Source organism: Cervus canadensis, chromosome 1, assembly GCF_019320065.1.
Source record: "Cervus canadensis isolate Bull #8, Minnesota chromosome 1, ASM1932006v1, whole genome shotgun sequence".
NCBI classification, from domain to species: Eukaryota; Metazoa; Chordata; class Mammalia; order Artiodactyla; family Cervidae; genus Cervus; species Cervus canadensis.
In genome coordinates, this window is record NC_057386.1 from 59,885,312 (window position 1) to 59,898,915 (window position 13,604).

The following is a 13,604-nucleotide window of genomic DNA, read 5'->3' on the forward strand; positions in this document are numbered from 1 at the left end:
ATATTATTTGGCTAAAACAATAACAGGATGAAATAATACCAATATTACCCCTTTGTGTTATAGTGCAATTCACTAATCATTCTAAGTGATACTAGATAATTTCTAGGTTTGATTAGGGATGAAGAGAAGATAGTAGAGTCCTGCAGATGGTGAGGGTCAGAGGTGATAGATATATGGATGCCAAAAGAAAAAAGGGAACACTGGAGCAAATGAGAATGGCAAAAATACCCCTTATTTCACAGGTGGGCTTAGGGTCCATGCTATCAACAGTTATCAGTGATGGACAAACAGAAACTGTGGGTGGAACAGTATGTGTTTGTGTATAACTTGAGGTGAGTGACACCAAGCTCATAATGCTTTGCATAATTTGTCAAGAGCTTTTATTTGCTTTCTCTTCTTCCACCATTGCTGACTGTGTAGAAAGATGTTTGTGATGTTTCAGTTCAGTTTAGTTGATCAGTTGTGTCTGACTCTCCAGGCTTCCCTGTCCATTACCAACTCCCGGAGCTTGCTGAAACTCATGTCCATTGAGTCAGTGATGCCATCCAACCATCTCATCCTCTGTTGTCCTCTTCTCCTGCCTTCAATCTTACCCAGAATCAGGATCTTTTCTAATGAGTCAGTTCTTCGCATCAGGCTGCCAATGGAGCTTCAACTTCAGCATCAGTCCTTCCAATGAATATTCAGGACTGATTTCTTTTAGGATGGACAGGTTTAATTTCCTTGCAGTCCAACGGACTTGTGAGTCTTCTCCAACACCACAGTTCAAAAGCATCAATTCTTCAGTGCTCAGCTCTCTTTATGGTCCAACTCTCACAACCATACATGACTACTGGAAAAACCATAGCTTTGACTAGATGCACCTTTATGATGTTTAGTCCTGGGTAATTCTATAATGAGGTATTACATCACCAGACTATTTAAATAGATACCATATAACTATATACAAGTGAAAATAGATTAAGCAAATTTCCTTTTCTTAAAAAAGTGCAGAGAAACTTCTTACCTGATATACACTAGTGCGAAGTCTATTTGGGGATATTTCCTGTACCAGTTCTAACAGATTTCCAGTTGAACTTTACAGCAAACAATTTGCTTTCATTTTTCCAGGAATGTCTGATATAGGATAATGGGTAGGTGTGTTGTGCTGGAAGTAAGATTTGTATCTTAAGGATTACAAAAACAAGGAAGTGACATTTGTAGAATAAACTGGACTCATAGCAATGAAAGATTCCTTCAGTTAAAGATTTTCTACTGGTCTCGAGAAGACTAACATTACTCCATTTAACACCACAAAGCCTGTAATAAATACCTTCATGTATTGAAAATTCCAGTTGCAAAATAGCAAAGTCTCACAAGAATAATTTGAAATGCCTCATAATATATTCTGTACACTAAGCTGCTTCCAAGTCAAAAAAATAAAAGCAAAACCCTGATTTAAAATTAGAAAAGCAACTCAAGTAATGGATTTTAGACTAACTCTTTAGGATGAAAAACAAAACTTTTTAGAAGGTCTCCATCTTCTTTAATATGCCTTTTTTGTTTGTTTGTTTCTGGCCATGTGGCTTGCGGGATCTTGATTCCCTGACCAGGGATTGAACCCAGTCCTAACCACTGGATCTCCACGGAATTCCCTAATATCGGTTTTGAATGAGTGATGCATTTCATCCTTGCTACCTTTACACCGGTAGGAATTACAAGGACTCTTACTGTTTCATATTCTTTGGTAAAACTATGTCTTTACAGGAGCAATTCTTAGCTTCCAGATTCTTGCCATGTGATGTTTGTGCTTTCCACATCATGTCATTAGTTCTACTGAACCATCTGATTTGACTTATCAGCTACTGTCACAGACTTGTTCCTCTGCATGGTTGCATCTTTGGCTCAGTTGGTAAAGAATCTGCCTGCAGTGCAGGAGACCTGGTTTCGACCTCTAGGTTAGAAAGATCCCCTGAAGAAGGGAAAAGCTACCCACTCCAGTATTCTGGCTTAGAGAATTCCATGGACTATACAGCCAGCCCACGGGGTCGCAGAGTTGCACACAACTAAGCAGCTTTTTCACTTTCACTTTACCAGTGGCATATTCTGATTACTTCCATTCACTTTAGGTAATGGTTACTAGTACAGCAACTGTCCCATTTCGACAGTATACTAAGTGAATAGACTTCTATATTGATAAGATCTCATCCCTCTGTGGGGGAGTCAAGAGCTCATCTAAATAAAAACTGGTAGGTGGTTGGAGCTAATAACCTGAGGAGGGATTCAAACACTTCAGCATGTCCAATTAGTTCTTATGCCAATGGAAATGGAGATAGGAAGTCTTTGGTGGCCTTGGCCTTTTTTAAAAAAATAAATTTTATTTATGTTTTAATTGAATGATAATTGGTTTACAATTTTTTTTCTGTCAAACTTCAATACGGATCAGTCATAGGTAAACATGTCCCCTCCCTCTTGAACCTCACTCCCATCTCCCTCCCCCTGCCACCCCTCTAGGTTGGTACAGAGCCCCTGTTTGAGCTCCCTGAGACACACAGCAAATTCCCGTTGGCTATCTATTTTACTTATTGTAATGTAAATTTCCATGTTACTCTTTCCACACATCTCACCCTCTCCTCGCCTCTCCTCATGTCCATAAGTCTGTTTCTCCATTGCTGCCCTGAAAATAATTCTTTGGTACCATCTTTCTAGATTCCATATATATGTGCTAGTATACAATATTTATCTTTCTCTTTCTGACTTACTTCGCTCTGTATAATAGGCTCTAGGTTCATCCACCTCATTAGAACTGACTTACATGCATTCCTTTTTATGGCTGAGTAATATTCCATTGTGTATATCTACCACAAATTCCTTATCCATTCATCTGTCAGTGGATCATCTACCAACATCTAGGTTGCTTCCATGTTATAGCTATTGTAAATAGTCCTGAAATGAACATTGGGGGACAAGTGTCTTTTTCAAATCTGGTTTCTTCAAGGTATATGCCTAGGAGTGGGACTGCTGGTCATTTGGTGGTCTTATTTCTAGTTTTCTAAGGAATCTCCATACCATCTTCTGTAGTGGCTGTATCAATTTATATTCCCACCAACAGTGCAAGAGGGTTCCCTTTCCTCCACACCCTCTCCAGCATTTATCATTTGTAGACTTTTTGGTGATGGTCATTCTCACTGGTGTGAGGTGATATCTCATTGTAGTTTTGATTTGCATTTCTCTAATTATGAGTGATGTTGAGCATCTTTTCATGTGTTTGTTAGCCATCTGTCTGTCTTCTTTGGAGAAATGACTATTTGGGACTTTTTCCCACTTTTTGATTGAGTTGTTTGTTTTTCTGGTATTGAGTTATATGAGCTGCTTGTATAGTTTAGAAATTAATCCTTTGTCAGTTGTTTCATTTGCTGTTATCTTCTCCCATTCTGAAGGTTGTCTTTTTACCTTGTTTATAGTTTCTTTTCCTGTGCAAAAGCTTTTGAGTTTAATTAGGTCCCACTTGTTTACTTTTGTTTTTATTTCCATTACTCTAGGAGGTGGATCATAGAGGATCTTGCTTTGATTTATGTCATCAAGTATTCTGTCTACATTTTCCTCTAAGAGTTTTATAGTTTCTTCCAAAGCATTTGGAAGTCTTTGGTGGCCTCATAATCTTTTACGTCAGAAAACGGTGAAACTGACATATAAAGGAAGACATAGTAAAAGTCTCTCTCCCCACCCCCCCCCCCAGATGGATTTGTGCCCATCTTGCCAAGGTTTGTTTGTTTTTCTTGTGTTTGGTGAGATGAGGTTAACTGTTGAGACTGTATCTGTCCAAGAACCAGTTTTGTGCAGTTACTTGGCCCATACAAAGATGAAAATGGAAACTGGGCTCATAAATTGCTACTCCTCTTAAACAGGTATGCTTATGTATGAAAGCCAAAGGTCCTATCACTTTTGTCTTTTCAGAAAACAACAGAGGTTCAGTATAAACTAACACATTTTCAAATTGCTTCAAGACTCGGAGATGAGATATTGAGCTGTGGACCTGGTTCTTTCTCTTTTCTGCAGGGAGTGGAGTCAGGGCAGAGAATTGAATTAGGAAAATGGACCATCTTCAAATGCACAATGACCATCACACTAGGAACAATAGGAATGTGGGCTGATATTTAACTCTTAGCAAGCTTGAGAATTAAAAAAAAAAAAAGTACTCTTTCTCAGGCCTATGAACTTAGGGATGGGTGTGAAAAAGAAAAGATTTGAGTAGACATTTCACATGCTAGCTGAATTGGATCCCTTAAGAAGCAGAAAATTGTACTGGACAAAACAGAATTGTACTGGACATAATCCAGGGGAGGATGTGAAACTGGTTATGGTTTGGAGTTGTGTCAGATAGCCTCACTTTTCAGTATTTACTTGTACCTATAATATTATTTTGGTGGGAAGACACACAAGCATTAGAAGAATTTTATGTTTTTGTTTTGTCCTGAGAGAGCTCCTAAAATGGCTGATCAAACAGTTCTGTTCACTCTGCTTGAATGTAGAAGAAGAAAGTCAGACCAAAGGTTTGATCAAATCTAAGTCATATGTATCTCTTGGGTCTAGCACTTAACCTCAGTGCCCAACTGAATCAAGTATAACTGACGGTCATGTAAATGTATAGAAATAATGATAGCAATGATAGCCAAAGACTGTTCAAACTACTGTACAACTGCACTTATCTCACATACCAGCAAAGTAATGTGCAAAATTCTCCAAGCCAGGCTTCAAACAGTACATGAACTGAGAACTTCCAGATGTTCAAGCTGGATTTAGAAAAGGCAGAGGAACCAGACATCAAATTGCCAACATTCACTGGATCATAGAAAAAGCAAGAGAATTTCAGAAAAACATCTACTTCTGCTTTATTGACTATGCCAAAGCCTTTGACTGTGTGGATCACCACAAACTGTGGAAAATTCTTCAAGAGACGGGAATACCAGACCACCTGACCTGCCTCCTGAGAAATCTATATGCAGGTCAGGAAGCAACAGTTAGAACTGGACATGGAACAACAGACTGGTTCCAAATTGGGAAAGGAGTACAACAAGGCTGTATATTGTCACCCTGCTTATTTAACTTATATGCAGAGTACGTCATGCGAAATGCTGGGCTGGATGAAGCACAAGCTGGAATCAAGATTGCCAGGAGAAATATCAATAACCTCAGATGTGCAGATGACACCACCCTTATGGCAGAGAGTGAAGAGGAACTAAAGAGCCTCTTGATGAAAGTGAAAGAGGAAAGTGAAAAAGCTGGCTTAAAACTCAACATTCAGAAAACTAAGATCATGGCATCTGGTCCCATCACTTCATGGCAAATAGATGGGGAAACAATGGAAACAGTGACAGACATTATTTTCTTGGGGTCCAAAATCACTGCAGATGCTAACTGCAGCCTTGAAATTAAATGATGCTCGCTCCTTGGAAGAAAAGCTATGACAAACCTAGACAACGTATTAAATAGCAGAGACATTACTTTGCCAACATACGTTCATCTAGTCAAAGCTATGGTTTTTCCAGTAGTGATGTATGGATGTGAGAGTTGGATCATAAAGAAAGCTGAGTGCTGAAGAATTCATGCTTTTGAACTGTGGTGTTGGAAAAGACTCTTGAAAGTCCCGTGGACTGCAAGGAGATCCAACCAGTCCATCCTAAAAGAAATCAGTCCTGAATATTCATCGGAAGGACTGATGCTGAAGCTGAAGCTCCAATGCTTTGGCCGCCTGATGTGAAGAACTGACTCCTTAGAAAAGACCCTGTCGCTGGGAAAGACTGAAGGTGGGAGGAAAAAGGGATAGCAGAGGATGAGATGGTTGGATGGCATCACCAACTTGATGGACATGAGTTTGAACAAGCTCCAGGAGTTGGTGACGGACAAGGAAGCCTGGCATGCTGCAGTCCATGGGGTTGCAAAGAGTCAGAGAGGACTGAGCAAGTGAACTGAACTGAATGATAGCAATGAACATTTATGAAGTTATTCCATTACACAAAGTACTATATACTTTAAATAGATTATTTTAATTCTTACAATGTCCTTATAAAGCAGGAAGTTTTATTTTGGACCTGAACAAAATCATTACTAACACTAGAGAAATAACTCAATTATGTATGCCCTCCTCATGGTGGGTCAACAATGCCACCGAGCTCTACAGTGTTTTCCTAGCACACATCAGTAGGTTACCAAGATATTACTCCTACTTCACTACTGCTCCCTTGGCTAAATCCTCCTTATCTTATCGTTTTAGTGTTGGAGGGCCCCGTGTTCACTCTTTGGTCTTTTCTTTTCTCTAGTTATACTATATAGTTGATCTTAATCAGACCTTAAACACCATCTATATGGTGACAATCCCCACAGTTATGCCCACTCCAGATATCTAAATGTCTACACCTATCTACACATGCATGCTTAACAGACACCTCAGATTTAACCATGTTTAAATCAGAATTGACAAATACTCTCCTCCCCACATAAAATCTGTTTCTTCTTCATTTTCTCAATCTAAGTAAATGTCAACTCCACTCTCCCAAGAGCCCAGACCAAAACTTGAGATTATCTTTCACTTTGCTCTCTTATACTCATATTTAATCTATCAGTAATTCTGATCTGCTTTATATTTTCAGCAAAATCAGAATCTATAAACTTCTATCACTCTGATCATCCCAGCAGGTAATTTTTTGTTTGCTTTCTTGCATCTGTGGCTTATATAGCAACAAAAGAATCAGCTTACACATAAATGACTAACCCTGTGCACTCATCACTCAGCAACAAAAACTAACATTTTTGCCATCTTCTTTATTCCATTCCCTACCCTCCCTTTCTTTGGTGGAGGATTTTAAAACAAATCCCAGCAAAGTCATCCTTTTAGTGATCAGATCACCTTGCTCACAGCATTTGTTTCTCTTCTCAATAAAAGCTGAAATCTTTTCACAGGCCTACTAGGCCTATTTGATCTGTCACTACACCCGGGACACCATCTCCTTATACTGTCTTCTGTCCTGACTGCTTCTGTTACCACAGAGGTCCTTAAACCTTAGTATCCTCTGGAAGGCTTGTCACAGCACAGGATGCTGGGCTTAATCCTCAGAACTTCTGATTTAGATCTGAAATGGGCCTCGAGAATTTGCCTTTCTAACAAGTTCCCAGATCCTACCACTGCCCAGCGGCATACTTGGGGGAACCATCAGCTGCACTGTACTCTTTCACTTCTTCAAGGTCCAGGAGTCTTTGCACTGCTCTTCGTCTGTCCTGAGCACTCTTTGATACTCAAGATTCGCTTTCTTCCATCTCTTCTATTTGACATATTTTGAGAGGCCTTCCTTGACCACCATTTAGCATCCTCCCCTCACCTAATTACTTGGTATTTTCATGGCAGGCAGGTGCAAGGGCACGGATACCTAGTTTTTCTCTGCATCCCATTCCAGTGCTGCAGATCTCTCCCAGTAAGCGCAACGAGGGGATCACAGCCTGAGAAGGGTGGCTCCAGTTCCTGCTTGGGACTCTGGACAGACGAGCCATTTCTTCTTGCCTCAGTTTCTCTATCTGTAAAGGAAGGATCGGCTACGCCCACTCCTCCCGCCTCCCAGGCGGCAAACTGGGAGAGGACAAAACAAGCGCGCCTGTGGAGTCGGGCAGTCAGTGAACGCCGAAAGCCGGAACCAAGCGCTTTCCGACCGGACCCCGCCCTCACGTCTCGGGCTCAGGGGTTCGGGCGGGCCAACCCACCCTGGGAGCCCACTCGGCGGCGGCAGGAAGAGGCGGGGCGGGGTCTCGAGTGCGCGTCACACCCGGAAGTGCCCTCCTGCCGCTCCGCCCCCAGCATCGCCGGCAGGCGGAGAGCGCCCGTGAAGTGGGGCTGCAGAGCTGGGCCGGCTGGCGGCGCCGCCTCTGGAGCGGGTGCCGGTGCGGGCGCGGGTGCGGAGCGGCGGTGGGCTGGCGCCCGGGCGGATGGGACGCGGCGCGACGGGCGGGCGGGGCAGGCGTCCGCAGCTGGAATGGTGCTGGCAGCGGCGGGCGCCCCAGAGCTGAAGCCCGAGAGGAGCCGCCATGGAGATGCCGCCGCGGCCTCCCGCGTGAGTGAGCGGAAGGGCAGCGGGCGGGGCTGCAGCGGCCGGGCCGGGCGGCAGGCGGAACCCAGCTGACCCGCGGGCGGGGCGTCGCAGCGCGGGGCTGTAGGGAGGGTCCTCCGCTGGCTAGCTGGAGCCCAGGGAGGGCCGAGCCTCGGCGGGATGGAGACACAGCATGCGCGCGAGGCCGTCGGAAAAGGAAGCTGCAAAGTATAGACACCGGTGCCGAGAGGAATTCCTCTCAGCTTGCCTGTTTCTCCGAATTCCTAGCAAAATTCTGTCCGAAGAGCTTGCACATCACTCGGAAAAAGCTCAGCCGCGGCTGTACAGGGCATATGACCTCTTTTACCTGGCACTGCAGAAAATCGTATCCAGAAATCACAGCATCTTCTGGCACCCTGGGCGAATTAGTAGTGTACGACCTGCCAGGCACAGGTGTCTTTTCCTTGGTACCCAAGTACATTCAAGACCAGCTGCAATGAAATTGCTTCCAAAATAAGCTGAACAGTTTCTTGGGAGACATTGAAGATATTGCATTATTCAATACAAGATTTTTTTTTAAAGCATTTTGTTAGAAGTGGGCTATTAATCCCCCAGAATTTTGAACATTTCAATTTTGATTTACTTTCTTTAGTTTAACCTTTATAAAGGGACAAGAGCCCTTTGAATCTGACGTTTCAAACTGCCAGCAAATTTCTTGTGCGAGACCATGTACCTTTTTATGACAGCTTATTCTTGGAGCTTTATCGTTTTGCATTTAGATTCTGCCAGCTTCACTCCAGGGCAGTGTACCACAGCAGCCTTTTGTAGCTATTTAATATAAATATTTGTTTTGGGCTGAAATTTTGTTTGATGTTGAGTCCTTTTAGGAGAGCTAATAGAATTCTGAAACTACAGTTTCTACAAGTGCCTTACAGAATTTTTAGCTTGAGTAGAACAAGTCATAGGGATTAAGGAGTACCTGAGACTCGAATTCCTGGACTGATAGGAACAAGAGCTCAGTTGCTTGTTGATGGTTGTGGCTTTGAGGGCTTTGTGATTTGTTCATGTTCTTCAGTGGGATTGGGAACACTCCTGAACCTCTAGGAAACATGATGGTGGTTGTTAGCATCAGCAGTGGGAGCATAGCGTCAGCACGTGAGTTCTGCTCAGGCTCAGAGGCATGAAACGAATTGCTACCTGGCTGTTGACAACACGTGGTATAGAGGATATCCTAGGTAGGGTGTTATTTGTTGTAAACCTGCCCCGTTTATATCAATTGCCTGCAGACCCTGTTTTGCTTCGGAAGCAAAGTGAACTAAAGGAAAGAAAAGGGGTACCTTAGAATGCAGACGAGAAGAGGGTGTGGGAAAGCAGGCTCTGAAGGAAGGAAAAGAGAACGTTACACATTATTTAAATATAAGTAATGAAAAATGAAATAAATGTGTGCATGCAAATACTGATAAACTGAATTTAATACAAATCAACTAAGCAGAATATATTGGTGTCCAGCACAGTTCTTTGCTACTGAGACTTCATCAGTAGTGCTGCAACAATGAGAGGCTGAGATGTAATGGAAAACCAGGGGTGAAAGAAAGTTAAAACCAAAAAACTCCTGTCAGTCATTGGTGGCTTAAGTTAGTGAGACTTTTATTTCTGTTCATTTAATGATGAATAGAAATAGGTTTTGTTTTCATTTGGTTTATCTAGGAATACTCTAATTCCAGAACTGGAGTGTTTTTTACCTTTCTGTACATCAAAACTAGTTTTCCTTCCCGCCGCTTGGCCTCTGCCTCTGCCCCAAATGGCGTTGTGTTTCCTGCGGCACTGACTCTTGGGCGCTGGGTCTGAGAGACGACGGCCCTCAGGGAAGGAGCTTTGCTGGGCCTCGCTGTGCTAGGACTGGGCTAGGCGGCCAGTGCGGGTTACTGGGAGGGCTCAGCGTTTCATAAGGTTAGACTTGTAGCTTGAGCTTAAATGCAAAGAAAGTTGTTTGATGGGGACCTACATGCTTTGGATGATGTGGTTGGAAGTGGGCACTCACATCCTCTTTGTATGACTGTCTTTTTATTTGTGCAAATATTTGTTTCTCCAAATATTTGAAATGCCTGTCTCTACCTGGCACTGAGTATTATACTTTTGCTTGTGCTTTTTTTAACAACCTGTTTTGCATCATTTTCAAATCCCACCTTGCTCCTTTTCAGCCTGTTATGTCTTGGAAGGTTGGAGGCTACTGTGTCCAGGTCTCTGGTTCCTTTAGATGGGCTTGTTGACATTAGCTTTTTTTTTTTTTCCCTTCTCCTCGCCTTCAAGCTCTTCTCATCCTTTTTGATTCTCATGTTGATTGTCATGGACTTTATATCTCTGTTTGTTGTTTTTTGCATCCTTGAGTATATGTTTCTTTTAGATTCTGTTTTTTTTTGGGGGTCTGGGCAATATTAAAACCATGGGATATTTGCCTCTGATTGAAGCTGAAAAGTGTTCAACTAAAATTTTTATAGGTTAGCAAACGAGTCATCTCAGGCATTACTGAGATGTGTGAAAGGAAATGCAAGATGATCACCCCCGACCTCAGGAGTGTTTTATACATTTCTAGCCTTTATAGTTATTTTTGCGAAGATTTTCATAATCACTAAGTTGAGGGAAGACTATGATTATAGCACAGAATGCATCCCTTTGAACTTACTGAAAAGTTTTCTTGGCCTTTGTTTCTCTACTGGCACTCTTTCACAAGTTGGCTTTCTCCCTACAGGCTTTGGTTTTTTGCTTTTTCTTCATGAAGCTAAGTAAACATGCCCCAAATATACAGCTGTATCTTTTTTCATTTGATTCCACATCACTGGAAGCTCTTGAACATTAAAGATGTTCAACATAGGCAGACTAACATCTTGTTGACTGTATTCTGAGGTATTTAGGCAGCCAGAAAATTAGTTGAATTAGAGCAGAGGTTCTCATGTTTTTGGACTTCACTGACTGAAGGTTTTCAAATCCTAGAAGATGATGCTGTGAAAGTGCTGCATTCAATATGCCAGCAAATTTGGAAAACTCAGCAATGGCCACAGGACTGGAAAACATCAGTTTTCATTCCAGTCCCAAAGAAAGGCAATGCCAAAGAATGCTCAAACTCCTGCATGATTGCACTCGTCTCACACACTAGGAAAGTAATCCTCAAAATTCTCCAAGCCGGGCTTCTACAGTATGTGAACCGTAAACTTCCAGATGTTCAAGCTGGATTTAGAAAAGGTAGAGGAACCAGACATCAAATTGCCCTAATCCATTAGATCATCGAAAAAGCAAGAGAGTTCCAGAAAACCTACTTCTGCTTTATTGACTATGCCAAAGCCTTTGACTGTGTGGATCACAGCAAACTGTGGAACATTCTTAAAGAGATGGGAATATCAGACCACCTTACCTGCCTCCTGAGAAATCTTTATACAGGTCTGGAAGCAACAGTTAGAACTGGACATGGAACAACAGATTGACTCCAAATTGGGAAAGGAGTACATCAAGGCTGTATATTGTCACCCTGCTTGCTTAACTTATATGCAGAGTACATCATGAGAAATGCTGGGCTGAATGAAGCACAAGCCGGAATCAAGATTGCCGGGAGAAATATCAATAACCTCAGATATGCAGATGATACCACCCTTATGGCAGAGAAAGTGAAGAAGAACTAAAGAGGCTCCTGATGAAAGTGAAAAAGGAGAGTGAAAAAATTGACTTAAAACTCAACATTCAGTAAACTGAGATCATGGCATCTGGTCTCATCGCTTCATCACTTCATGGCAAATAGATAGGGAAACCGTGACAGACCTTAATTTTTTGGGCTCAAAAGTCACTGCAGATGGTGACTGCAGCCATGAAATGCTTGCTCCTTGGAAGAAAAGTTATGACCAACCTAGACAGCATATTAAAAAGCAGAGATGTTACTTTACCAACAAAGATCCATCTAGTCAAAGCTATGGTTTTTCCAGTAGTCATGTATGTATGTGAGAGTTGGACTATAAAGGAAGCTGAGTGCCGAAGAATTGATGCTTTTGAACTGTGGTGTTGGAGAAGACTCTGGAGGTCCCTTGGACTGCAAGGAAATCTAACCAGTCCATCCTAAAGGAAATCAGTCCTAAGTATTCATTGGAAGGACTGATGCTGAAGCTGAAACTCCAGTACTTTGGCCACCTGATGCGAAGATCTGACTAGTTGGAAAAGACCCTGATGCTAGGAAAGATTGAGGGTGGGAGGAGAAGGGGACGACGGAGGATGAGATGGTTGGATGGCATCACCGACTCAATGGACATGAGTTTGAGTAAACTCCGGGAGTTGGTAATAGACAGGGAGGTCTGGTGTGCTGCAGTCCATGGGGTCACAAATTGTTGGACATGACCGAGCGACTGAACTGACTGAGAAATTAAAAAAAAATTGGAGTCTGACATAGAATTGCTAAGTTTTTTGTTTTGTCAAGTTAAAAAAAGTTATAATTATCAACTATCATCTTTTTGTAAAAGAAAGGATGTTTTAATGCCTCTCCCCAAAGACAAAGAAGGACATAATCTCAGGCTAAAGGATACTTTATTGAGTACATTTAGTTTTATGAAGCTTCCCTGGTGGCTCAGTGGTAAAGAATCCACCTGCCAATGCAGGTTTCATGCTTGGGTCAGGAAGATCCTCTGGAGAAGGAAATGTGAACCCACTGCAGCATTCTTGCCTGGGAAGTCCCGCACGCAGAGGTGCCTGGTGGGCCTTCATCTGTTGGGCTGCAAAGTCAGACGTGACTTAGCAGCTAAACTGCAACAACCTGAGGGACTTTTTTTTTTTCTTCCCCATATTTATTGGGTGCCTTTGGTGACTAAGCACCCAGTAAATATTCCCAAAGGAATATCTCAGGAAACAAAACAGTCTTTTTCCTCAGGTTGAAGCTGACAAACAAATCTATGACACAATTACTCCAGAGGGGGTCTAAGCACTTTGTGTTGTGTACTTTTCTCTTACGTTGCAGGCTACGGGCGTTGCTACAGTATTGTTTTGACCACTGATCCTGTCTTGAAAAACAGGCCCTTGCTCCCTCTGACACTACTTTTTCTTGGTTTCTTGCTCTAGTTTTTAGGTTGTTAAATGAGATTTACTTAATTTTATTACTTTATTTCATTTAATCTTGTCAGTAGCCTACCTTATTAAGTGTGGAAGGGAAGTGCAAGTTGCTCAGTCGTGTCCGAATCTTTGTGACCCCATGGACTATACAGTCCATGGAATTCTACAGGCTAGAATACTGGAGTGGGTAGCCTTTCCCTTCTCCAGGGGATCTTCCCAACCCAAGGATCGAACCCAGGTCTCCCACATTGCAGGAGGATTCTTTACTAAGTAGATCTCATTAATTTTCAGGGTTAAGTTACATTCCTAAGCTTATCAAATAGAGGAGAAACTGGGACTCCTCATCTCTCCTCACTTTTTTGGCGTACAAGGCTTCTGTTCGTTGGCAGTAACTGTTTCTCACAGATACAGGCCTTAGCCAGTTCTTTTTTTCAATCAACTATTTATCACTAAGTTGTGGCTCTGTCT

General features: G+C 42.3%; 1 protein-coding gene across 1 annotated transcript in view; it reads left to right on the forward strand.

Annotated features, from left to right (window-relative positions):
* The first annotated feature begins 7,833 nt into the window (after nt 1–7,833).
* The window catches only part of KLHL2 (kelch like family member 2), a 157,995-nt gene continuing 152,224 nt past the window's right edge, over nt 7,834–13,604 (forward strand). Inside the window, exon 1 of the mRNA XM_043483833.1 lies at nt 7,834–8,078. Within this exon, the coding sequence (XP_043339768.1) occupies nt 8,053–8,078 (26 nt within the window). The 5' untranslated portion in view covers nt 7,834–8,052. The remainder of the gene's footprint in view (nt 8,079–13,604) is intronic.